The sequence below is a fragment of the Oenanthe melanoleuca genome, chromosome 6 (genome assembly GCF_029582105.1).
Source record: "Oenanthe melanoleuca isolate GR-GAL-2019-014 chromosome 6, OMel1.0, whole genome shotgun sequence".
NCBI lineage: Eukaryota > Metazoa > Chordata > Aves > Passeriformes > Muscicapidae > Oenanthe > Oenanthe melanoleuca.
This window is the reverse complement of record NC_079340.1, coordinates 34,570,939-34,597,839: the sequence shown is the minus strand read 5'-3', so window position 1 is coordinate 34,597,839 and position 26,901 is coordinate 34,570,939. Positions and strand designations below refer to the sequence as shown.

The 26,901-nt window shown below is 48.5% G+C and overlaps 1 protein-coding gene across 2 annotated transcripts in view; it reads right to left on the bottom strand.

Annotated features, from left to right (window-relative positions):
* Positions 1-26,901, bottom strand: part of INPP5A (inositol polyphosphate-5-phosphatase A) — a 166,317-nt gene that overhangs the window by 72,683 nt on the left and 66,733 nt on the right. For both annotated transcript variants that reach the window (XM_056494986.1, XM_056494987.1), the window contains exons 5-7: positions 14,195-14,258; positions 10,444-10,547; positions 1,936-1,988 (exon numbers count right to left, since the gene is read on the bottom strand). In XM_056494986.1, coding sequence (XP_056350961.1) covers positions 1,936-1,988; positions 10,444-10,547; positions 14,195-14,258 — 221 coding nt within the window. The remainder of the gene's footprint in view (positions 1-1,935; positions 1,989-10,443; positions 10,548-14,194; positions 14,259-26,901) is intronic.

Genomic DNA, 26,901 nt, shown 5'->3' with positions numbered 1-26,901 from the left:
GCCGCTTCTGCAATTATCTAGTGCTGGAATCACACCCACACATAGGGATCTGGAAAAATTAACATGAACCTACATTATCACCCAACTGCCTGCCCAATTTCTGGGTCAGAGTCTATAAAAGGAACAAGCCTGGTACCTTTTATGTTTTCACAGACTGCTTAATTAAATAAACATGCTTATGCCAACCAAGCCAGAACCCTCAGTACTCAAAAGCCAGCCTAAGATGAAGATTCATGAGATTCCAAAACCAAGCTTTCAATTAAAAGATGTGAAACATCCACATGAGGAAGGGAAAAGTGTTGAATGTTCATGTACACATATGTGACTGTGACACAAGCAGGCAGTGAAGACCAAAAGTGAGACTCCATGGCAAAAAGGCAGATTTCCAGGTGGGCTCAGGGGAACGTGCAGGATGCCCAGGAACAAGCCCAGGGTGAGGCTGCAGACAGCACCTGGCCCAGGTGAGCAGCAGGGCTCAGGGGTCACTGCACCTGTGCTGAGCTGTGCCTGACCAGGGCCCAGGGCCAGGGAGCAGCAGCAGCACCTTGTACACCACCAGCAGCACTGTGTGACCAGCAGCACCTTGTACATCAGCAGCACCTTGTAGATCAGCAGCACCTTGTACATCAGCAGCTCTGTGTGACCAGCAGCTCTGTGTGACCAGCAGTACCTGTGACCAGCAGCTCTGTGTGACCAGCAGCACTGTGTGACCAGCAGCTCTGTGTGACCAGCAGCACTGTGACCAGCAGCTCTGTGTGACCAGCAGCTCTGTGTGACCAGCAGCACTGTGTGACCAGCAGTACCTGTGACCAGCAGCTCTGTGTGACCAGCAGCTCTGTGTGACCAGCAGCACTGTGTGACCAGCAGCACTGTGACCAGCAGCACTGTGTGACCAGCAGCTCTGTGTGACCAGCAGCTCTGTGTGACCAGCAGCACTGTGTGACCAGCAGCTCTGTGTGACCAGCAGCACTGTGTGACCAGCAGTACCTGTGACCAGCAGCACTGTGACCAGCAGCTCTGTGTGATCAGCAGTACTGTGTGACCAGCAGCACTGTGTGACCAGCAGCACTGTGTGACCAGCAGTACTGTGTGACCAGCAGCACTGTGACCAGCAGCACTGTGACCAGCAGCACTGTGACCAGCAGCACTGTGTGACCAGCAGCTCTGTGTGACCAGCAGCTCTGTGTGACCAGCAGTACCTGTGACCAGCAGCACTGTGACCAGCAGCACTGTGTGACCAGCAGCACTGTGTGACCAGCAGCACTGTGTGACCAGCAGTACCTGTGACCAGCAGCACTGTGTGACCAGCAGCTCTGTGTGACCAGCAGTACCTGTGACCAGCAGCTCTGTGTGACCAGCAGCTCTGTGTGACCAGCAGTACCTGTGACCAGCAGTACCTGTGACCAGCAGCTCTGTGTGACCAGCAGCTCTGTGTGACCAGCAGTACCTGTGACCAGCAGTACCTGTGACCAGCAGCACTGTGTGACCAGCAGCTCTGTGTGACCAGCAGTACCTGTGACCAGCAGCACTGTGTGACCAGCAGCACTGTGACCAGCAGCACTGTGTGACCAGCAGTACTGTGTGACCAGCAGCTCTGTGTGACCAGCAGCACTGTGTGACCAGCAGCTCTGTGTGACCAGCAGCTCTGTGTGACCAGCAGCACTGTGACCAGCAGTTCCTGTGACCAGCAGCACTGTGTGACCAGCAGCTCTGTGTGACCAGCAGCACTGTGACCAGCAGCTCTGTGTGACCAGCAGCACTGTGTGACCAGCAGCCCCTGTGGTCACCAGCCATTCACTAAACTCCCTGAGCCCTCTGCCCCCCAGGCAATGCAGTGACTGTGCAGCACAGCTGCTCCAAGGACAGACAAACACATGAAACACCTCCTGAACAGCAAACACAAAAAACAAATGCAATCACAAAGAAAGAACTTACCAATCAGTAATACACCATCTTGTTCGGATGAACCCTTTTCTGGACCACTTGCACTGCAAAACAAGTGAATAAGGACCAATCACTGCAGGTAAAGATCAGGTGGAAGTGAAATGTACTGACAGAAAACAAAATGGAGCAGAGCTCACCCATACATTATAACCCAGAAGCACTGAACACAAACTGAGGTACCTTTAAAACAGATATTGTGTCTTATATAAATCCTGGAATTAATTGTATTTTTGGTCCTGCAGCAGTTACAAACTTACATGTAAAATTAATAAAAGCCCTGGCAGTTGTTTATAGATGAAAAATGTCCAAACAGGAAAGCTTTCCAACTATATTTATGCTCAGCTTAAACCAGCAAATCCTTGTTGCCTATGCACAAATGTTTTCTTTGTAATTTTACCTGAACTGTAAAATGTCATCAGAGATTTATGTCAAATTAAAATGAATGAGATCTGCTAGAAAGTGATTCCTCTTGCTGAGCCAAGCCACCCAGTACTGCTACAGAAGTCAGGAATTTAAATAATGCTAAAGGATTCCATTCATCATAAGCACACCATCAGCAAGGAAGCCACAATTCAGCTCGTGCCCACACGTGTCACTTTTGACACAAAATGAGGTTTTTCAGCACCACTTCTGAGCCGTGCCACAAACTTCCATAGACAGGCATGATTCTGTTATTGCTGTTCACAGTGCATGTGTGCCTGGGCCAATGTGCTCTGGGAATGAATATTGCACCACTCAGGTCTAAATGATGGAGCCAGTGGCTCTGTAGTGGTTCTGTGACTCCTTGTGAACAAACTGCCAGTCCCAGAAGAGCCCCCCAGTCAGAGGCAGCACTCCAAAGCTCTCCTGAGGCACTGGCCAGGGGTATATATATATTTATCCTCCTCTCCTCAGTCCTAAACACTGCTGAGACAGTGAAGGGCCTCAGCAAACCGAACCAGGCTGTCTTGAAATGAACCACAGAACCACAGAATAATCACAGAACCACAGAACAATCACAGAACCACAGAACAATCACAGAACCACAGTCTGGCCTGGCTGGAAGGAACCCTCACCCTGCTCCTCTGCTGTGGCCACACACCTTCCAGGGGACAGTGCTGCTCCAAGCCCTGTCCATCCCATCTTCTGGCACCCTCACTGAACAGGGACCCACCTTCCCTCCCTTCTCCTTGGGCACAGGCACAGCAACTGCAGCCAAGACCAGAAACACCACCATAATAATCGTATTTCAAATAATAATCTACTTTATTGCAATTTTTTTTTTAACAGGGAAGAGCCAGCCTGTTCTGCAGGTCCAGGGGATGTCTGGCTGGAAAGCAAACTCTCCTGATCTTCCCTACAGGATCCATGGCTGAATCACAGACCCACAGCCCAGCAAGGTCTCTTCTGTGATGCTCACGAGGGCAGTTACAAGGAGAGATGTCAACACTTATTCAAAAGGAAACCAATGAAAAAAGCTACATGCTAAAAGCATTCTAAATTGGCTCAAATTTAATCTTGATATAAAAAGGGGAGATTTGTCATTTCCTTCTTAAATGTAACTACACAGAGCTTAAAATCAAGTAGTCCTAGAGTACAGTGTGCTCCAAGATAATGTTTTCAATCATTTCTCATTTGCTATTTTCCTCTTTGGCAAAGCTACTTCAAAAGATGCAACAGCAACAGAGACCAACCAGATGACATGGCTTAGAGCCATATCCAGCTGGGTTTTGGGCATCTCCAAGAACAGAGATCCCACAACCTGGGATGTCTGGGCCATCTCCTGCTGTTTAACTCCTGGAGGAAGCTTTTCCCAGATGAAATCAGATTTTCTCTTGCTGCCCCTGCACACCCCAGGGCAGCTGTCCTGGGGGCCTGTCCCTGCCTGGGGACAGCCAGGCTCTCTGCTGTGTCCTGCCACAGCCTCTGCCCCTGCCCTGCTCTGCCCATTCCCACATCCAAAAAGCACTGCACACCTGACCTTGGTCAGGAGAGCCCTGGAGTGGAAATGGATGGAGGGGTCCTGCTGGGACCCAGCCCAAACTGGGATGCTGGATTATCTCCACTGCCATCCCAGTGCAGACCCCAGCACAGTGCTGGATTATCTCCACTGCCATCCCAGTACAGACCCCAGCACAGTGCTGGATTATCTCCACTGCCATCCCAGTACAGACCCCAGCACAGTGATGGATTATCTCCCCTGCCATCCCAGCACAGACCCCAGCACAGTGCTGGATTATCTCCTCTGCCATCCCAGTACAGACCCCAGCACAGTGCTGGATTATCTCCTCTGCCATCCCAGTACAGACCCCAGTACAGTGCTGGATTATCTCCTCTGCCATCCCAGTACAGACCCCAGCACAGTGATGGATTATCTTCCCTGCCATCCCAGTACAGACCCCAGCACAGTGCTGGATTATCTCCTCTGCCATCCCAGTACAGACCCCAGTACAGTGATGGATTATCTCCTCTGCCATCCCAGTGCAGATCCCAGCACAGTGCTGGATTATCTCCTCTGCCATCCCAGTACAGACCCCAGTACAGTGCTGGATTATCTCCTCTGCCATCCCAGTGCAGATCCCAGCACAGTGCTGGATTATCTCCTCTGCCATCCCAGTACAGACCCCAGCACAGTGCTGGATTATCTCCTCTGCCATCCCAGTACAGACCCCAGTACAGTGATGGATTGTCTCCTCTGCCATCCCAGTATAGATCCCAGCACAGTGCTGGATTATCTCCTCTGCCATCCCAGTGCAGATCCCAGCACAGTGCTGGATTATCTCCACTGCCATCCCAGTATAGATCCCAGCACAGTGCTGGATTATCTCCTCTGCCATCCCAGTACAGACCCCAGCACAGTGCTGGATTATCTCCTCTGCCATCCCAGTACAGACCCCAGTACAGTGATGGATTGTCTCCTCTGCCATCCCAGTACAGATCCCAGCACAGTGATGGATTATCTTCCCTGCCATCCCAGTACAGATCCCAGCACAGTGATGGATTATCTCCTCTGCCATCCCAGTACAGATCCCAGCACAGTGATGGATTATCTCCTCTGCCATCCCAGTACAGATCCCAGCACAGTGATGGATTATCTCCTCTGCCATCCCAGTACAGATCCCAGTACAGTGATGGATTGTCTCCTCTGCCATCCCAGTATAGATCCCAGCACAGTGCTGGATTGTCTCCTCTGCCATCCCAGTACAGACCCCAGTACAGTGCTGGATTATCTCCTCTGCCATCCCAGTACAGATCCCAGCACAGTGATGGATTATCTTCCCTGCCATCCCAGTACAGATCCCAGCACAGTGATGGATTATCTCCTCTGCCATCCCAGTACAGATCCCAGTACAGATCCCAATACAGATCCCAGCACAGTGATGGATTATCTCCCCTGCCATCCCAGTACAGATCCCAGTGCAGTGCTGGATTATTTTCCAAACAGACCTGTTTCACACAAGCCTATGCTGATCCAAGCCAATTGTGTTGTATTTGCAGCACAATCTGTGTTCCTGTATTTCTGTATTTTTCCAGCACTTCCTGCCAAAGCCCTGCTCACACACTCCTTTAAGGGCAGCAGTAGCTGAGGCCTCTCTGCCACCAGGGCACTCTGCCAAGGTGCAGCTGGAGCTCTCACACCTCACTGTCTGAAGCCCCCACCAAAATAGTACAGGTTTTAAAATCACAGTTTGAAAACTGGTAGTTACATTCTGCCAGCTTCTCCTTTGTGAACAGAGTCCCTGAGGAGATTGTGCTGACCTTTCAAACCCCCCAGAACCACCACCTCCATAAATAACCCCTGCTCCACTGGGGGAAAGGACTGCAGGCAGCATTAGCATGAGAGAGGGTTAGAGAGGGCTAATGTCAAAAAGCACTGTGAGCAATAAGTAATGCACACAAACCATGATTGATAATGACCAGCACAGAGCCTTAATTCATCTTTTCTCCATCATTTTACTGAGGGGGACCATATCAAATTAAATAGTGACCCAGAAAGGGTTTATTCAACCATACAAAGCAGGGCATGAAGGAAAGACATATTAAAGTGGTGATGACTGCAGTGCAATTGCACTCCTTAAAGGAGCACACAGCCCAGGGGGAAACCTGGAAGAGGAACCAGCCAGATTCTGGCAGCAGGAGCAGCCAAGGAACTGAAACACAGCCAGCAGTGACCAGCCTTCCTCACCATGGTGGGAACTCCTCCTCCTCAGAGCCTCCCACAGGAGCCACATCCCTGTGTCAGCACAGCCAGTGCTCCTGCACAGGAAACACAGCTCTGCTGTGGCAGCTTGCCAGAAAAACCACGTACAGCTCATTCCCACCTCGGAATCACTTCCCCTCTTCCCCTGGATCAGCTGCCTCAGCAACCACTCCAAGCCAGCAGCTGCACAATGCTCCAGACAGCCACTGCCACAAAGCCACCAGGGCTGCACAGGAGCAGCTTTGGGCTTTCACCTGGCCAGGAGCAGGTTTGGGCTTTCACCTGGCCAGGGAGAAGCCAGCACAGGAGGGCAGGGAGAGCTCCAGCTGCCCTGGAGCAGGGCACAGAGCTGGGGCTGGATGAAGCAGGAGCATCTGAGCCCCTGGGAAATGACACCTGTGCCATGGCACCTGCACTCTGCCTTCTGCTCACTGAACACACTCCCCCCTTCCACCCCAGGAAATAATTCCCTTTTCAGTAACTTGTCTGTTCACATCAGGCAGGCTCCAGGCTCCCAGGGCTGGAGCTGATCCTCAGCCAGACACAACTGCAGCTGAACAACAGGCCCTATGGATTTCTGGATCATGCCTGTGCTCTGGTATTTCTGCGTGAAGTATCTGGAATGCAGAAAGTTCTGGAAACAGAATGCAAAGAAGAGCTATAGCTTGGGAAGGAGGAAAGAGAAATTTGCTTTTTATTGCAGATTTCAAAGCAACAATCTTTATTTTTACTTTAACAAACAGTCACTAGCTGCTACACCATCTGTAAACCAGCACAAAACCAGGTGGAGATGACACAGGTCATCTTATGCTCTCAGACAGTGATCTACATTTTAAAATAGGAAAAAAAAATCCTACTTCATGTCCCAGAAAGGGGATACCACATCTTTCACCTTATATTATTAAGTCTCTTCTCAGATCCTCTGTTAATAGGATTCCTTTAGCCAGCAGATGGATTGTGAATACAGGCAGTTTCATCTACTAAAAGACAACATAAATCATAATTGAGAAAGGAGAGACTGCAGTAAGGTTATCACCATACAGCCTCCTCCATGAAAGGTTTGCATTAAAGCATTAGTGAAATTAATTCATCTTTCATAAGAGCTTTGAGCAGTATCTGTGATCTATGATAACAACCAATTTCTCACTATGAGAAAAAAAAATTACTCAGGCCTGATAGACTACACAAATCTGCTTTTTTTAAAATGGCCTAACATTATCTAGAGTGTTGCTCCCAGAGGCATCATTTGAGGTTTATGCCTTGCCAAGAGGACCCATAAATCAAGGCAGAAAGTTTTGTTAGTTTTATATGCAGTGGGCTGTAATTATTTTGAATTGCATTATGCCTCAATCACTGTAATTACTTTTAGATCATCCTTAAACAACTGCAATAAAAAGAAATCAGTCTTAAACCATTTCTCACACAAAAAATTGCAGATGTGATATGAAAGGTCTGGCTAAAACACACAAGAGCATGTCAGTGCAATGTCTGGGCAAACATGCTGCTGATGCCTTCTGCTGGGAAAACCCAAATTTCCAAAACACAAACTACTCTGTGGCCTTTTAACTGCTATTGCTATTACTAACATTTGTCCAGAGAGAGCACATGTGGTAGCAAGATTGGTTTTAGCTTTGTATAGAGACATGCATGTGAGAACCAAAGCTGCCTCCCTGCTGCTTTTTGCTGTGCCTGTGCCTGTGTGTTTGACTTTTTGGTCTCTGGTTCCAAAGAGAAATGGGAGTCTCCAGCCCTGCAGTCCCCTTAGAGCCCACTGTGACTGCAGCAAGAACAAACACCTGAGGAACAGCTCAGGTTCCCTCAAAGTGATGTGACACTTAACTTCAAGGAAGTATTTGAGGTGCTTGTTCACAGGAAGTAAATGCTTTGCAAAATGATGTCAAAGGCACTTTTCCTTCCAGTTCTGAGACATAAAAATAAATAATTTAGTATCAAAGTCAAGAAAATGAACAACCTTCACCCTCTCAGTCCTGTAACTATTCATGCAATGCTCTGCCAAGCTCACAAGCACTGTGCAAATATCCCTAAGTGTGTATATTTACAAACTCTAAATTAATTTTAGGAGTTTATTTAGTTCTGCCTTTTATTGAAGTAGTGACATGCCTGTTCAATCCACAAATGTTACAGGAGTTCAACAAATTTATCCACTTGGTTTGAGGAGAATATTAACCATTGAACACCCATGATCTAGATGTTCCAGATGTTCTTAAGAAATTAAAACTGAGAAAATTAAAGGAAACATCAAAGAAAAGAGTTTGCACTTGCAGGTGCAGAGCAAGACACCCCCAGCTCTGCCTGTGCTCCTGGGTTTGACAAGAGCATCAAAGCTCCAGCACGTCCCAGTTCTGAGAACAAGCCCAGGAGGGGGTGGGGGAGCCCTGGAGGACAGACCAGTGTGAGCTTGGGTCAGGGGTCCCTGCACCAGGAGCAGCTCCTGGGACAGTTCCTGGGACACTCCTGGGATCCTGGGACAGTCCTGGGACAGCCCTGGGACAGCCCTGGGATAGTCCTGGGACAGCCCTGGGACAGTTCCTGGGACAGCCCTGGGACAGTTCCTGGGACAGCCCTGGGACAGTCCTGGGACAGCCCTGGGACAGTTCCTGGGATAGTCCTGGGACAGCCCTGGGACAGCCCTGGGACAGTCCTGGGACAGTTCCTGGGACACTCCTGGGATCCTGGGACAGTTCCTGGGACAGCCCTGGGACAGTCCTGGGACAGTTCCTGGGACAGCCCTGGGACAGCCCTGGGACAGTTCCTGGGACAGCCCTGGGACAGTCCTGGGACAGTTCCTGGGACAGCCCTGGGACAGTTCCTGGGATAGTCCTGGGACAGCCCTGGGACAGCCCTGGGACAGCCCTGGGACAGCCCTGGGACAGTCCTGGGACAGCCCTGGGATAGTCCTGGGACAGCCCTGGGACAGTTCCTGGGATAGTCCTGGGACAGCCCTGGGACAGCCCTGGGACAGTCCTGGGACAGTCCTGGGACAGCCCTGGGACAGCCCTGGGATAGTCCTGGGACAGTTCCTGGGACAGCCCTGGGACAGTTCCTGGGACAGCCCTGGGACAGTCCTGGGACAGTTCCTGGGACAGCCCTGGGACAGTTCCTGGGATAGTCCTGGGACAGCCCTGGGACAGTTCCTGGGACAGCCCTGGGACAGTCCTGGGACAGTTCCTGGGACAGCCCTGGGACAGTTCCTGGGACAGCCCTGGGACAGCCCTGGGACAGTCCTGGGACAGTCCTGGGACAGTCCTGGGACAGCCCTGGGACAGTTCCTGGGATAGTCCTGGGACAGCCCTGGGACAGCCCTGGGACAGTTCCTGGGACAGCCCTGGGATAGTCCTGGGACAGTTCCTGGGACAGCCCTGGGACAGCCCTGGGACAGTCCTGGGACAGTTCCTGGGATAGTCCTGGGACAGCCCTGGGACAGTTCCTGGGACAGCCCTGGGATAGTCCTGGGACAGTTCCTGGGACAGCCCTGGGACAGCCCTGGGACAGTCCTGGGACAGTTCCTGGGACAGCCCTGGGACAGCCCTGGGACAGTTCCTGGGATAGTCCTGGGACAGCCCTGGGACAGTTCCTGGGACAGCCCTGGGACAGCCCTGGGACAGTTCCTGGGACAGCCCTGGGATAGTCCTGGGACAGCCCTGGGACAGTTCCTGGGATAGTCCTGGGACAGCCCTGGGACAGCCCTGGGACAGTTCCTGGGACAGCCCTGGGATAGTCCTGGGACAGTTCCTGGGACAGCCCTGGGACAGCCCTGGGACAGTTCCTGGGACAGTTCCTGGGACAGCCCTGGGATAGTCCTGGGACAGCCCTGGGACAGCCCTGGGACAGTTCCTGGGACAGCTCCTGGGACAGTTCCTGGGACAGCCCTGGGACAGCCCTGGGATAGTCCTGGGACAGCCCTGGGACAGTCCTGGGACAGTTCCTGGGACAGCCCTGGGACAGTTCCTGGGACAGTTCCTGGGACAGCCCTGGGACAGCCCTGGGACAGCCCTGGGACAGCCCTGGGACAGTTCCTGGGACAGCCCTGGGACAGCCCTGGGACAGCCCTGGGACAGCCCTGGGACAGTTCCTGGGATAGTCCTGGGACAGCCCTGGGACAGTCCTGGGACAATCCTGGGACAGCCCTGGGACAGCCCTGGGACAATCCTGGGACAGCCCTGGGACAGCCCTGGGATAGTCCTGGGACAGCCCTGGGTTCCATTCTGCCCTTACCACTGAGAGGAGCTGCTCAAGAGTAGTCAGAGGAAATCCAAATCAAAGCTAGTTTTGGGAATGCTTCACAGTTCTGTACATACCTCAGGGAAGTAATCCTGTGGAAACTTCTCTTTTTCCAGCATGGGTGTGCTTTCTAAAGTGTCAGAGTAGATTTCTTTCCCAGTAACCTTTTTATACTTCTTAGCTAGGAAGAGAGATAAACCAAAATTAACAAACATACCTTCACCATTATGGACATCTTCTCAAGCTTATTGGCAAAGCAGGAGCATCTGCAAAACATCTTATCAAGGATGTGCAAGCACTGAAGGTTCTGGGGAAATGAACAGCCCTGTTTCTACAGACACCTGGAAGTTACACAGCCAAGGTTACAGTGACATTTCCACCGTGCAGAGCCCCTCAGGGTGCTGGAGCTCTGTCATGAGCCTGGTCCTGCACTCAGACCCAGTCAGCTGCTCTGAGACCCCCGAGCCCCCAGGCTCCTCACACCAGCCCTCCTGGCCACCAGCACAGAGACATACATGGGCTTTTCCAGCAGGAATGCTGCTGGGCTTGCACTAGAGGCTCAGTGGGAATGCACATCACTGTCCAAAGGTTGTCATGAGCAGTTTCACCACAGACAGAAACAACACAGGCTCCCAGGGATCTACTCAGCTCATGAGTGAGAGCTTCTCCTTCTGATCCACTTCATACTTGGTTCTCACCTGATGAGAGCACTGCCATATCTAAGAACCTTAGTTTAAAAAAATTAAACTGAGTTTAATTCCTCTGACACAGCTGATATACAGCTGCCACTATGCTGGACCTCCTCAACTGGATCCAGTTTCAACTGGGAATGTGTAAGAGGAAAACTCCAAGTATTATCAAGAGTTCTGAAGTGTTCAGTCCTGCTGGATACCTGAGGAAGCATTTACTGCAATGCAGCACTGTGTCTTTGGGGGAAAAAGCTCTCATTCTTTGTGTGCCAAGCCCTCTGAGGCCTGGCTGCCACAGGACACTGAACAAACACCCTGATAAACTGACCTGGTACATTCTGAGTCGTGTTACAAGTGAGAAAAGTCTCTGTATTCACCACAATTTCTATTGGTTTGTTTTGTACAGACAGAGCTGGGGAAACGTGAGGGGTCACTGCCCACTCCATATTCCACCCAACTGGTTTGCAGCTCCCTTTTTATAGTCTGGTTTTCCTTGGAGTAATCAATAATTGTTATTGTTTTGTTGTAGTAGTTCTGCAAGGTAAGCAGTGCTGGTCAAAGAAACTTCCAAACTTTGTGGAACAGTTCTTCGGACAATTGGCCATGGAACCATCTGGTCTTGGTGGATAAAAACAGAAGAAGTGGGAAGTCTGTTCTTTAGCAGATAGTGTGTGATTGATCACACAAAGGCAGGAAATCTGATTCTGCAGAATCTGCTGGGCTGTGGGAAAGCCTTGTTGTGCAAGCTGCCAGTAGATACAACTTATTTAGGAAACATAATATTCATAACAGGGGGATTTAAAATAAAATGATTTAATCATATATTTTCCTTCCTTTAGTGTCATGCTTCATTTCAGACCTAAGTATTCTGGTTTATTAACCCCAATACTTTTATGATGAACATGAATCTTTTATCAATGATCACAACTGGCTGTGGATGGATGTGCCTGTTCCAGCAAGTTTAGCAGTGGTAGCAAAGAGATGCTGATGCCTTTGGAGTGGCAGGAGAGGTGCAGGGCCTGCTCCATCCCTAACTCTCACCCAGCTCCATCCCTGGGAGAGGCTGTGCAGGGCTGTGGGGGGCAGCAGGGCTGGGGCAGCACAGGGACCAGGTCCCTGAGAGCAGAGGGGTCAGCTGGACCTGCCCCAGCCCAGCACAGCCCAGACAGAGAGCTGGGCACCAGCTCCCATGGCAGGAACCTCTGAGCACCTCTGGGCATGGGACCAACAGCAGATCCACACTGCAGAAGCTAAGGTGAGAAAACTGCTCCTGTTTGACAGTGCAGGTATCTCCTCCTCACATCTGAGAGCAGCAACAATCTTTTCTGTCCAGTCTGTGCTCAGTCACATCCAGCTGTGCAGTGAATTCTGAACAGCAACAGTGATGGTCCAGGAATACTGAATTGTGCATAAACATCTCTTTTTTGCACACTTTTGAGGAGAATCAGAATTTCATAATGACCTTTGTGCAGAGAATGTTTGTATCCATTTGGATTTTTCTTCTGATTTAAGAGCTTAATACACTGTGAAAACGTCAATAGTCATGAGAGAAGAGGCAAGTTTTACATTTCCCCTGAAATATGGCAGCCCTTGGGGTCATATTTTACAAACCCTTTGCTGGGAGATGGATTCTGCTCTGTTACAAGAACAGAGTGTGACTTACAGCACTGATTCACCCATTCCCTCACAGTTTTATTAAGAGGTTTTTTTCCTTCTAAATGATGTTTGGGCCAAGCCCGTCTTTATGAGCATGGTTCATGTTCCAGTTGGCTCTGCCAAGCAAAACAAAGCAGTGACCATTTAAAACATCTCTTTATTGCTTTCCTATGGATTGTTTTCCTCTACACTTTTTTCTTCCATTTTTCCACTTCCTTTCCACTTTTTTCACTTTTTAAAAATTCTTACACTTTCTTTTAAAAGTACAGTGGCAAATAAGCTGCCAAGAACAAAGGACTAATAAATGCAGAAAGCAGCTGTCCTTTCCCTGCCAGCAGGACATCTCCTGTCTGTGACACTGGGTGGGACCCAGGAGGGGTTTGGGGAGCTGCTGCTGCTGCAGAGCTGAAGGGATGGAGCTGAGGGCCCAGGGAGCTGTGGCACACACACCTTCTGCACAGCAGGATGAGCCAGAGCCACACAGAGCCCAGCACAGTGCCCCAGGCAGGGCTGGCACCACCTGGAGCCCCCAGTGTCCCCCAGTGTCCCCAGCACTGCACTCCTCACCCTGGGCACCTGAGCCCTGCCCAGCCAGGGAGGAGCTCCCAGGAGTGCCAGCTCTGCTGAAATCAGATCACTCTGCCTGGGACAGCGCAGCAGAAAGTTCCCTCAGCCCTGGAACCAGTGGGACCAGCAGGACTGCTGCTGGCCAAGTCTTGCAGTGTGCAGACACAGAACTGCTGCTCAAACACTGCAGGGCAGGAAGACCCTGCACCCTCAATTAGAGCAGAGAGAATCTGTCTGCTGAGAACAAAAAGAATTAATCTATGTAATTATGGCAATTAGTTCAGTCCACAGTCACTACCATTCCAACAGTGCCTCACATTAATGGGATGCCACATGTAGCATTAATGTGACCCAGCTCAGGAAGCTAAATGAAGCTCAGGATATTTTGGTATTAAATATTTACAGTTCTCAACTGAAATGACATAAATTTTATATCTACATTCACCTCAGGCAGCATTCAATAATTTTCTATGCTATTTCTAGTCCGAAGGATCCCTGTGGGTTAAAGCAGTTCCACCCTCCTGCTGACCTGCTCTGCTCCCAAGTAATTCAAGCATAAATCCACCTCAGCTGCTTTGCACAATGACCATCCTGCTGGCCAGTCAAGCTCTTGGTCCTGGCTCTGACCTGCCTCGTGGCCACTGGGAGCTCTGGGGGGCTCAGGGGTCACTGGGGGCTCAGGAGAGTCCTGGCAGTGTTTCCATGTTGTGCAGCCTCCTGCAGAATCAGGCAGTCCCTGGGGCAGCTGTTGCTTATCTCACCTTTCATAGACCTTTTGGAAGAAGTCAGTGGAGCAGGCACAGGCTGCCAGGGCATTAATCAGTGCCAGGCACCACTATCAGAAGGGAGGATGGAAAAGCTGCCTCCATGTATAAAACCATCAAAACCATTAAAAACATTGAATTCCTCTGCTTACCTTTAAAATCAAACTGGTAGATGTTTTTCAAAGATTCATGAAGAAAGTAAAAACTTCCTAGAGCCTGTAAAACAAAAAACAATAAAACATTAAATTATAGAAACATAAACACTTTGGTTAACAAAACCTGAAAGAGCATCAGGCTTTCCAATTAGAAAAAAATTCAAACTCAGGAAATGAAATACTAATAGATAAAATTACTGATGTTTACATTTTCTAAGATCTATAAAAATATTAATTTCTTTTGTTGCTTCTCTGAAATGTCATCAGTCATTACAAAGATGCTTGGCTGTGTAACCCCTGGTGATCCAGCACTGCAACACCCCAGGGATGTTTTAACTGAGCTCTTCCCTTCTGCCCCAGAGCAGGAGAGAACCCAGGGAGGGACCCTGGGGGTCTCAGCCCCAGCCCTGCCCCGCTCAGGCTCAGGACCCTCTGCTGAGCCTCCCTCCCCCCTGAGCTGCTGCTCTGTGCCAGCACCTCCTGCACACCTGATTCCCTGGCCCAGCTGAGATGGGCTAAATAAAAACTGCATTTGGGAATAGGGACTGGCCCAAATCAGCTACAAACAATGATAAACACAGGTGACCACTGAAATCTAGGTGACAGAACTGTAACTCTGGAGCTTCTCTGCAGCATATCCACAAACAAACCCAGAAAAACCAGAGGCTCTGAACCCCCTCACTTAGGGGGCTGTAACTCTATTAAACACAGCACTGCCACCCATGCTTAAGCTAAACTTCACTTCTGAGTGTCACAATTCCCTCACTGCCTGACTCTGTACAGTTTTAGTCTCATTTTTAACTTGTGCAGCAGAAGTGCAGTTTGATGGTCTGCACATGAGCACCAACCACTCCTGCACAGTGAACCCGTGGCACTGCTGAAGTAACTCAAGTTCCAGGAGCTGACACCACCAACATCCACACTGGCTGGGACTGTGCAATTGCAAACACCCCACAAAAAAATCAGAACTGGAATGGAATGGAAATTACAGCTATCACTATCTTCCTCATTATTACAGACTTCATCAGCCCTAGGTACAGAAATGTAAACTTGCACAAGTGATGGAATGCACTTTTAATTCCCTGTCCTAACACAATGAAATGCATTAAAAAAACCTTCCAGGGCCTCCTGCCTAGGCCCTTTTGTTGAGGCTTTTATGTTAATTCAATTTATTTCTCATAAATGTCAGTTTAAGAATAAAGTTAAATGAGATTAATTTAAAATCCAAGAGCTGTGCTTTATTTTCTTATTTACAATTTTAGTATCCTTGGAAAAGGCAGTACTGGTGCACACAGCAGCACATGCAGTATCTAAGTGATACACACAGGAACACATTACAGATTACCAAGCACCCAAACACCTTAACTGTTAAACATCTCAAACATAAGGAAAGAAAGCTATTATTTGTTCCACTTGAAAGGCTGCTGGGATGGATGACCTCTGCTGTTAGGAGTAATTTTCCACACCACATGTAAACAGGTGTTTCTGCTGAAATGGAAGCTCAGAGGTCACACTGTCACTGTCCCTCCCTCCTCAGTCCCAGTGACATCAGAGCCTCACCACAGCACACCTGGAACCTCCACCAGAGCCATTCTAGAGCAGAAATAAAAATAATAATAATTAAAAAAAAGAAATAATTCCCTTGGGGAAACACTGAACACATCAGCTGCAGGAGCTCATCTCCAGCACCCAGAGCATTCTGAGCTCAGGGTTCACACAGATACAGCACAGCACAGCACTGTCACCTGTCACCTGCACAGGGCTCACACACAGCATTGTCACCTGTCACCTGCACAGAGCTCAGGGCTCACACACAGCCCTGTCACCTGTCACCTGTCACCTGCACAGGTCTCACACACAGCACTGTCACCTGTCACCTGCACAGGGCTCACACACAGCACTGTCACCTGTCACCTGCACAGGGCTCACACACAGCATTGTCACCTGTCACCTGTACAGAGCTCAGGGCTCACACACAGCACTGTCACCTGTCACCTGTCACCTGCACAGGTCTCACACACAGCACTGTCACCTGTCACCTGCTCAGAGCTCACACACAGCACTGTCACCTGTCACCTGTCACCTGCACAGGGCTCACACACAGCACTGTCACCTGTCACCTGTACAGAGCTCAGGGCTCACACACAGCACTGTCACCTGTCACCTGTACAGGGCTCAGGGCTCAGGGCTCAGGGCTCACACACAGCACTGTCACCTGTCACCTGCACAGAGCTCAGAGCTCACACACAGCACTGTCACCTGCACAGAGCTCACACACACACACAGCACTGTCACCTGTCACCTGCACAGGGCTCAGGGCTCACACACAGCACTGTCACCTGCACAGAGCTCACACACACACACACAGCACTGTCACCTGTCACCTGCACAGAGCTCAGAGCTCACACACAGCACTGTCACCTGCACAGAGCTCACACACACACACACAGCACTGTCACCTGTCACCTGCACAGGGCTCAGGGCTCACACACAGCACTGTCACCTGTCACCTGCACAGGGCTCAGGGCTCACACACAGCACTGTCACCTGCACAGAGCTCACACACACACACAGCACTGTCACCTGTCACCTGCCCAGAGCACTGCTGCCCCAGGGGATGGCCAGGCTCTCAGCTGAGCCCCTGCAGTGAGTGCAGGCTGCAGCACAGCTTCTCTGCTGGATTTCCAGGCAGTCTGCAAACCCAGAGCAGTGGGGGATCCTGTCTCAGTGCCCTTAGGGCAGTGATGAATGGATGGCTCACACTTGGGCTCAGATCAGACAGTCCCCAAACCATCAGGCCAAGCTGGCAGCCCCTGGGGCTGTACCTGTTCCAAGGTCAGTGCTCAGTGCCAGCAGAAGCTTCCAGCCCAGCCCAAGCTGTGCCTCAGGGACACAGGGACAGCACACCTTGCCCCAGGATGGAGCAGCCAGGTGAACTGGGCAGGAATTGTTCCCTGGCACAGCTGTGGATCCCCTGGATCCCTGGCAGTGCACAAGGCCAGGCTGGACACTGGAGCTGGAGCACTGGGGACAGTGGGAGGTGTCCCTGCCATGGCAGGGGTGGCACTGGGGGGGGGTTTGGGGTCCCTCCAGCCCAAACTGTGATTCTATGAATCCTTGATTTAGACCTTACTAATGAAGTCAGGAGCTGACAGGACAGAAGGGACTTCATCAGAGTCTGAGCTGTGCCAGAAATACCTGGACAGAGCAACACCTGTGGCCATGGGGAAATGCCACAACACACAGGCAGTGCCAGTAACTCAGTGCTGAGACAGGAAGTCAGGTGGCACACTCATGAACAAAACTCATTTATAGCTTGGCTAGGTTCTTAAGAAACACCCAGGATGGTAAAACAGATTCTTCTGCTGTCCCTCTGTTGAGTAAAACCAACAGCTTGGCTTTAGCACCCCTGAACAGTCAGAGCAGAACAGGGTCCTGCAGGCACAGGGAGAATTCATTCCCTCTGTGAGCTCCAGGACTCTCTGGGTGTCACTGCAGGGAGCAAACACAGCCTGCCCTTGTGGGAATGGCCCTTTGGGAGCCTCAGCAGCCCAGGGAAAGGGCAGGCTCCTTATCTCAGCAGGGCTGCTGTTAACAAACTGCCCTTTCCGGACTGCCAGGGGTACCTGGCTGCTCCCACACCTGTGCTCACCTGTCCTGCACTCAGAGCAGCCCCTGAGCTGGGGTGAGCACGTTCCCAGCCCCCAGAAAGGTCTGTGGAGGGAAAACCAGCATCTGCTCCTGCTACACTGAACATCCACTGCACTTAACTAGGACCCAGAATGATCCTCATCACAGTATTGCAGATTTCTTTCATTATTCCATGCAGAAAGACTTGTCTGGGAAAACCAGTGCTGATGGCAAGAGAAACAATTGGTTCTGATGGATTACATATCTGGCACTATTAAAAGCACTATTCCTCTAATTATATAGAAATTTTGAAGATTTTAATAGCTGTAGGTTTTTTTGAAACAGTTAATTGGCATAATTTCTTTTTAAAGTCCACCATTTCAACTGTGGACACTTAATGCAAAAAGAAAATAGATGAATAAAAGTTTAATTACTGTACAGAGTAAACATTTACTGCACTACCTCACTAAATGTGACAGTTAATATATAAAGATTGCTTTAAATATATTTAAAATAAATTGCCAATGATGACACAGAAACTGTAATTCATGTAGTCATAAAATCCATAATTAGCTTTAATGAATATTTAAAGTCAAAGTTCAGCCCAACTTTTTCAATGTTTAACCTCCTATATCAATATAGTTCAAGGAATTCATTTATCATGGAACATGACAATGTCTGAATATGAATTAGCAGGAGCACTGCTGACAGGAAGCCCTTATCTCCTTCCAGCCTTTTTGGCTCTGCTGAATGTCAACAGTGACTCTGGCACGCCTGCCTCTATTGATTGCCCGCCTGCCTCGCTCCCAACAATTAAAAAAGTATTTCACATGTTTATAAAGCCCAAATCAAGAGCAGCATTAGTTTCCCATTAGCCTGATGGAGCCTGGAGCAGCCACCTCTGAGGCAGGGCCAGCCCAGGCAGGCTGACAGGAGCCACACAGCAGAGCCAGGGCACTGCAGGGGCTGCAAAAACCCTGCCCCAGTCTGGGCTCATCCCCATCCCAGTCTGGGCTCATCCCCATCCCAGTCTGGGCTCGTCCAAATCCCAGTCTGGGCTCACCCACATCCCAGTCTGGGCTCATCCACATCCCAGTGGGGCTCAGAGACTGCAAACAAAACCACAAAATGGGAGAAAGTGGGGCCTGGACCAGCACAGAGGCTGCCTATGCCCAGGGCTGGCTTGCCACCACCTGTGGGTGCCTGAATGGCCCAGGACTGGGGGCACCTGAATGGCTCAGGTGATGGGCACTGCCCTGCCCTGGCACAGCTCAGGTGATGGGCACTGCCCTGCAGGTACCTGGCACAGGTACAGACACAGCAGAACAGCTCTGCAATCCTGCTGGGAAACCAGCCACGGCTGCCTTGGATTTTTGCGGCCGTTTGGAGCTTTGTGGAAACACCTGCCCTTAGTTTGCCATAAAATGTCAGTTTTGATCCCACTGCCACTTTCCCAAAAGCAAAGGAAGGGCAGGCTGCAGTACAGGCTGGATCCAGCACACCTGAACAGTGACACCCAGGGCCTTGGTTCAGTTCCTGCCTGCAGTCCTGGGCACACTTAATCCACAGCAAATTAACACCAACCGTCTAATTCCCATTCAAGGTTAAAAATCCAGGCTGGGTACACTGATAAACTCATTATAAAATACTCTATCACTTCTTATTTGCAAACAAATTAGGTGTCCAGCAATTTATCACTTCCTGAATTAGACTTATCAGCTAGAGCACATACAATGAGTGCCACTGAGCTGCCCTGCAGCCCTGCTCCACCTGAGGCTCAGACAGATGGAGCCTGATGGAAACACTGAGCACCCCAAACACTTCCAGCCACTCCTGCAGCTCTGCACTGCAAACACTGCTGGCAGCCCCACTGCAACTGCACTGCAGCAGCCACACCTTCAGTGCCACAGAGTGGGCTCCAAATACTGACAGCTGCAGAAACTATTAAAAACACCTGTCAGCTACATGTGATATTTCCATTAAACCAACTGGAACTGTCCACTCAGAAGGAATAAATCCAGCGGCAGGACTGGCACTGCAGATCCTCTTACTCCATAAAACCTGATCTGTAACTGTTCATACAGAGCTTTCTATCTTGCACTGTTTATTTCTAGCCTCTTTCACAAGGTTTTGGTATATTCAGATGGGTTTATCTGTTCAGGTTTCATTCAAGGTTGAGACTTGTCCACACTGCACACTGGAGTAACTATTTTAAAAATTCTAAGATGTCTAAATTCCAATCATTTAAATGCTTAATCAAGAGATGATCATGAAGAGCTTGCTTGCAGTCCTGGTCATTACAGACACCTCAGAGAGGTCTCTGCTGGCAGCAGCCAGCATGGCAATTTTCTGGAACAAAAATGCAGCCCAGGAGCTTTCATTTCCCTGTTCTGAAGACTAATAGAAAAATGAGGGACCTTCAGCTAACATAATCCACCTCTATCACCTCTTAATAATTTTGTTACAGCAAGTGAAAATCACATTCAATTTAAAAACATTATCTGGGACTGGTTAATTCAAGAAGATAAAAATTAACAAGAAAAATCTCTGAGCTTTATATAAACATGCCCAGTGAGTAAATGAGTAACCTGTATGTAACCTAATGCATGAACAAAGAATATTTAATGCCACTTTTGATACTGACACATTTCACAAAAACATTTCCTATTTTAATTACAAATCAATTAAGTTAAAAAAATATGAGACGGAGGTTCTTTTTCTGCAAACCGAGATTAGTGACAAGCAAGGAACCAAGCCAAGCTAAAGGAAGTGTGTGTGTGCTGAGCACTTATAAAAAGCACCACTTATCAATATTCCTGCAGGCAAAGTAGAGCCCTCACAAAGTCATTAATCACGCTGTTATTTAATATTTCTATTACTCAGGCACTCTGGAGGCCCCAATCAGGGTAAGAGGCACCAGCCTGGCTCTGCCCCAGCCAGGAAGGAGCTGCTGCACCCAGAGCAGACTGCAGAGCCAAAACCTCTGCTCAGCCTCTGCACAGCCAGGGCCAGACCAGAACAGCCAGCAGCTCCTCGGGATGGGAAGGGACAGAAACAAAGTCCAGTTTCTAACTGTGAGCACAGCAGGGGATGAGCTCAGTTCTCCTCAAAACATACACAGGAAAATGCTCATGGTTATTTCAGTGTTGAACCTTGTGGAGAGCCAAAATATCCCCCAGGAAGTTAAAAATTCTCGACAAGCTAAAAAAATTATCCAGATTTATCATGTGGATAGAGGAAACACTTCTTGAATCTCAAGAGGCAGAGCCTGAGTCTCGGGCTGCAGAAGGCAATAGCAAGTGCAGAGTATTTGTCACCTGTACTGTCCAAGTAAATGTCCATGTCCAGTGCAAATGTCTCACATTGATTTCTGCAGCTGGCAGGGACAGCAGCAGCAGCAAAAGCCCATCCTGCAGGGCAGGGCAGCTGTGAGACCCCCCTGGTGTCCCAGGGTGTCCCACAGGACAGGGGTGCAGGGGGACACAGCCTGCACGGACTCTGAGCAGATGGGACAGCTGATGGATGTCCAATGCTTTACCACAGTTTTCTTCCAGTCAAAATAAAAAGGCACCTCTTTATCTTGGGGGAAACTGGTAAGCTGTGTGACTCCTCCTACACTGAGCTGATGCTAAATAATTTTAATTTTGAAAACTTTAAATCAATACAGCATTTCATTGATGTGTTCTTACATGATACACTCAAGATGACAAATTCAATTTGATGAGGAGGCATTAATGCCCATTTCATTTAGCATTGTACAGGTCATCTGCAAACAGAAAAGCACCATGTGGTAAAAGGTTGTATTTAGCGTGTCACAGTCACTGGTGGTTGTTTTGTATCTCAGAGAACCTTTGTAGCTGCCTCAAAATAAGAGATGATTGATTTACAAAGTACCAAATTTCAAATTTCATATTCTAGGACTAAACATCAAATAATTGGACAAAGCTGTCCCCTTGTCTGACCCATCACAATCAAGCCCCTTTCAAGGTTGACTGCCTGCATAAGAAATATGTGCATAATTTCATTTTGTCTCCTGTCCAACATCCAATGTTAGAAGTTAATTAAATTGCTTGTCCATTGTATTCATCCACTTACAAAGTTAATGATATTCTGTTCTTGAATTAAAGAGAATTTTATAAAGCCTGCACTATGGAACCTGGCATGCTGTACACTGAGGAGCTGAACCCTGTCATGGTTCCTGATTGCAGCTCTCCTAATTAGGAAACAAAATGAATGTTTCTGTGTCTGCCAATGCAGAGGACAAGCCATTCCAACAGCAAAGGTAAATGCTCTGTACAACAGCAACTTAATAATATCTCATGTTTGACTCTAATAAATTCTGCAGGATTAATAAACCTGTTAAATTTTTAAATTAACATAACAAAGATGAAGTGCAGAAGAACAAGGCAGCCTCAAAAGAGGGTCACAGGTTTGAGGCACAGAACAGCTTCCTGCAAGGACATCAACCTTGAGGACACTGAAATCATCATTTCTCCTTCTTGCCCAGATGAAGAAGGAAAGCACGATGCTGTGGCAATCTGCTGGAGAAGCTGGGACTGTTAATCCTGTCAGCTGTGCTCCTCTGGTGCCTGGCTGCACTGACCTGGTACCTGTGCACCACAAGGGCACCCCAGGAAGGCACCAGCTGCAAACCAGCACCTGCAGCAGCAAAGCTCTGCCCAGGAATCTGCTGGGGACACACTGAGCCCCAGGAGCACGGCCAGAATGCAGCACAAAGCCTGCATCCATGAGGAAAACAGCCACGAGGCTGCTGACTTCTCTGCTCTGCTCTGCTCTGTTCTGCTCTGCTCTGATGCACTCTGCTCTGCTCTGTTCTGCTCTGCTTTACTCTGCTCTACTCTGCTCTGCTCTACTCCACTTTGCTCTGCTCTGCTCTGTTCTGCTCTACTCTGCTCTACCCTACTCTGCTCTACTCTGCTCTACTCTACTCTGCTCTACTCTACTCCACTCCACCCCACTCCTCTTTGCACATGGTTATGATGAGGTTGAGCAGAGCCTCAGCACAGTGCCCTGCACAGAGCCCTGTTCCATGCACTCCTCTGCACATTCAGAACAAGGTGCTGTCCCTGGACTCAGTTTGTCACCTCTGGGGCAGGGTGGCAGCTGGATGGTCCCTTCCAGCCACACTGCTCTGGGCTCTGGGCCTGGCACTGCCCAGTGACAGGAGCTGGCAGCAGCACAGGGCTGGGGTCTGGCCCCTAAGCTGGGCTGGCTGTGCCCCAGGGCGAGCCTGAGCTGCTTGCACCACCACCACACACTGAGAACAAATGCAAGTATTGCCTGGATTTGAAAAACAACCTTTTTCCAATTTAATACAAAATATTTTACAGTAAAAACCAGAAAGTCTCTCTCCCAGGTTTTGTCCTTTGTTTGATGCTGTTAAGACAGACTTAGTGCTAAACCTTGTGTGTGTCCCTGGCTGAGGGAGCAGAACTGACCCAAGCAGTGACTGTACTGTGTGCTGGAGCCCAGCTGGAGACAAACATGCACACTGCATGCTTTTAAAATTATTATTATTATTATTATTATTATTATTATTATTATTATTATTATTATTATTATTATGACTGCTAACAAGGAGCCAAACTGATACCTCCTCACAGGCTTCACTTCACTGAAATGAAGAGCAATTCCATTTATGTGATTACATATTTTAAGCCCTTGTGCCCTTTGGACCAGGTACTGCACTGATTTCATAAAGAAATAGTGATATAAACAAAAGCAGCAACAGTAGAACAATTCAAGCTTACTCTGTCACAGTTCAGTAAAAATGTTTAAAACTGAGTTACGAATAATCTTAAAAAATTTTCAGTGTATGCAAACTAAAAAAAAAAAGACCATAAATAAAATGTGCAGCATGTTTGGTTTAGCAAATGTAAGAAAACATTAGGATTACTGACAAGAAATTAATTTTCCTGGAATTATACAGAATAACTGGATTATGCAAAATAACTTGATGCATGCTGTCATTCTGCATTTCTTCATGCACACTTCAGAGCAATATTTTATTGTAATTAAATTTAAATTATGCTTAGTAATTTCCTCAAGTGGTTGAATTTCCAAAATAAAGCTGCATGGACCAATCCCAAAGATGTATTTCAACTGATGAAACTTTTGTGAACTGAAACTCATTAAATGGTATTGGCAAATCAATAAGGACATAAAGATGTAAAGCCTTTCTTTATGAAATAAACCAGATTATACTCTTCTAATCTAAATACTCAGTTAAATCTATTGTTAATTAAATCACATAGAAAACTTGCCTTGTTATTAAAGTCTCTTCAGAATGTCCATGCAAGTTGGAGTGTGTACATATATAATACATATTATTTATATTTCTACCTTTCAGATCTTTTCAATTTCAATTAAAATCCTGTAATTTTTATTGGGAATCACATTACATGCATGACAGAGATAAGTTAATTAAAGGACAATCAATTCTAAGAGATGGCCAACAATGAACCTAACCAGTTTACAAATTACCTACTGCCATTCAACCAGAGCAATGCCTGTGGACAATTACAAAAAAGCTTTAATTGATTTTTAAAACTTCAATAATACCGTGCATTTGTACATTCCTAAGTGCTTTGCTTGGGCTGGGATTTTCAGCATCAGAGGAACTGCTGGGACCACCCCTGGCCAGTGCAGAGCCTGGACCTAAAGCTCAGAGCAAAGCCCAAAGGAGCCACGCCTGCATCCCACTGGGGAAACACCCTGATTATGTGTGAAATGCTTTGGGATAGGTTTGGGATGGTTTGTGTTTGAAATGCTTTGGGATAGCTTTGGGATAGTTTGTGTGAAATGCTTTGGGATAGGTTTGGGATGGTTTGTGTTTGAAATGCTTTGGGATAGCTTTGGGATATTTTGTGTGAAATGCTTTGGGATAGCTTTGGGATAGTTTGTGTGTGAAATGCTTTGGGATAGGTTTGGGATAGTTTGTGTGAAATGCTTTGGGATAGCTTTGGGATAGTTTGTGTGTGAAATGCTTTGGGATAGGTTTAGGATAGTTTGTGTGAAATGCTTTGGGATAGGTTTAGGATACTTTGTGTGTGTAATGCTTTGGGATATGTTTAGGATAGTTTATGTGTGAAATGCTTAGGGATAGGTTTGGGATAGTTTGTGTGAAATGCTTTGGATATGTTTGGGATAGTTTGTGTGTGAAATGCTTTAGGATAGGTTTAGGATAGTTTATGTGTGTAATGCTTTAGGATATGTTTAGGATACTTTGTGTGTGTAATGCTTTGGGATATGTTTAGGATAGTTTGTGTGTGTAATGCTTTGGGATATAATCTTCCAAAGGACCTCATTCCTGATTAATTACAATTAGAAGGCATTTAGCACAATCACCTGAAGTTTGTTAGAGGCAGGCAGGCAGGCAAGAACATTATTCAGAAAATTCTGGCAATCCAACTGAATTGCACAAAAACAAACAACAAACTGTCACTGCCTGACTCCCTTCAGTGCAGCAAACAGAATTCCTTAATGCTGCTCTGCCTCAGCTCCTGCCAGGCCTGAATGGAGCTGTGCTGGGACTGTCTGCCCCTCCTTGTCCCTTTGGGGAGTGACAATTCCCAGAGCTCCGGGATGAGCAGCAGGGACAAGCAAAGGCTGGGCCCCAGCAAAGGCAGCTTCTCACTGGGAAATCCCAAAACAACTACACCATGCAGGGAAAAGGAACTCCAGTGGCTCTGTGGCTGCAGGAGGGACTCGTGGGAGCTGATGATGTGAGTCTGACAGACATCAAGGGAAGCAAGCAGAAAGCAAAGGCTGGCTCACTGTCCCTGGGCTGCCTGTCCTGCTGAGAGCCTTCAGACTAGAAACACGTTTGCACATTTTGCTTGGAACTAATTCTTGGTTTCCACTAACGCTTTTGGAAGCCTCAGGTGAGCTGCAGCTGCTGCACTGCCACAAGGGGATTCCAGATGTGGGACCAGAAAGAATGCAGCTGTGCCCAAGGGCTTCAGCAGCTTCCTTACAAAGGCACCGTTTCCATCTGCAGCACTGACTCCCAAAAAACAAACCCAGAAAGGAAAACAAAACCAAAGGGCTCTAGAGGCCATAGGAAAAGTGAAGAAAGGTTACTTCATTTACTAGTCCTGTCACCACTGCCCTGCTCAAACCTGGTCTTGGCCTTGCTACCATCACCATATTACCACTGCTTTCTGGCTTTGAGATAGAAAACAGCAAAGAAAATACATTTTAAGCATTTCAAGAGCAGCAGAGCATTGTAACATACTTATGAAGCTGATCCATCAACAACAAAAAGCCACAGCACAAATCAAGCTCATGGCTCTGTAACTTCTGTGCCTCTTGATCACATGAAGTTGATAAAAGGAGTTTGGTGATGGGACTGGAAGTTCCCAAAGCTGCAGCTGAGGCCTGACCTTACTGGAGCTCCCAGGGGCATGAACTGCAGATGTGCTGCTGCTCAGGATGATGCCAGTGCTCCTGTGGGACTGGCAGGGATGGCACAGGCAGGGCACACGGGCTGGGGGACAGCTGGGACAGCCCAGAGAGGGAGGCACGGGCTCAGGGAGAAAGGAATCACAGCTGGGCTCAGAGAATGGAATCACAGCTGGGCTCAGGGAGAATGGAATCAGAGCTGGGCTCAGGGAGAATGGAATCACAGCTGGGCTCAGAGAATGGAATCACAGCTGGGCTCAGAGAGAATGGAATCACAGCTGGGCTCAGGGAGAATGGAATCACAGCTGGGCTCAGGGAGAATGGAATCAGAGCTGGGCTCAGGGAGAATGGAATCACAGCTGGGCTCAGGGAGAAAGGAATCACAGCTGGGCTCAGGGAGAATGGAATCAGAGCTGGGCTCAGGGAGAATGGAATCACAGCTGGGCTCAGGGAGAATGGAATCACTGCTGGGCTCAGAGAATGGAATCACAGCTGGGCTCAGAGAATGGAATCACTGCTGGGCTCAGAGAGAATGGAATCAGAGCTGGGCTCAGAGAGAATGGAATCAGAGCTGGGCTCAGGGAGAATGGAATCACAGCTGGGCTCAGAGAGAATGGAATCACAGCTGGGCTCAGGGAGAATGGAATCAG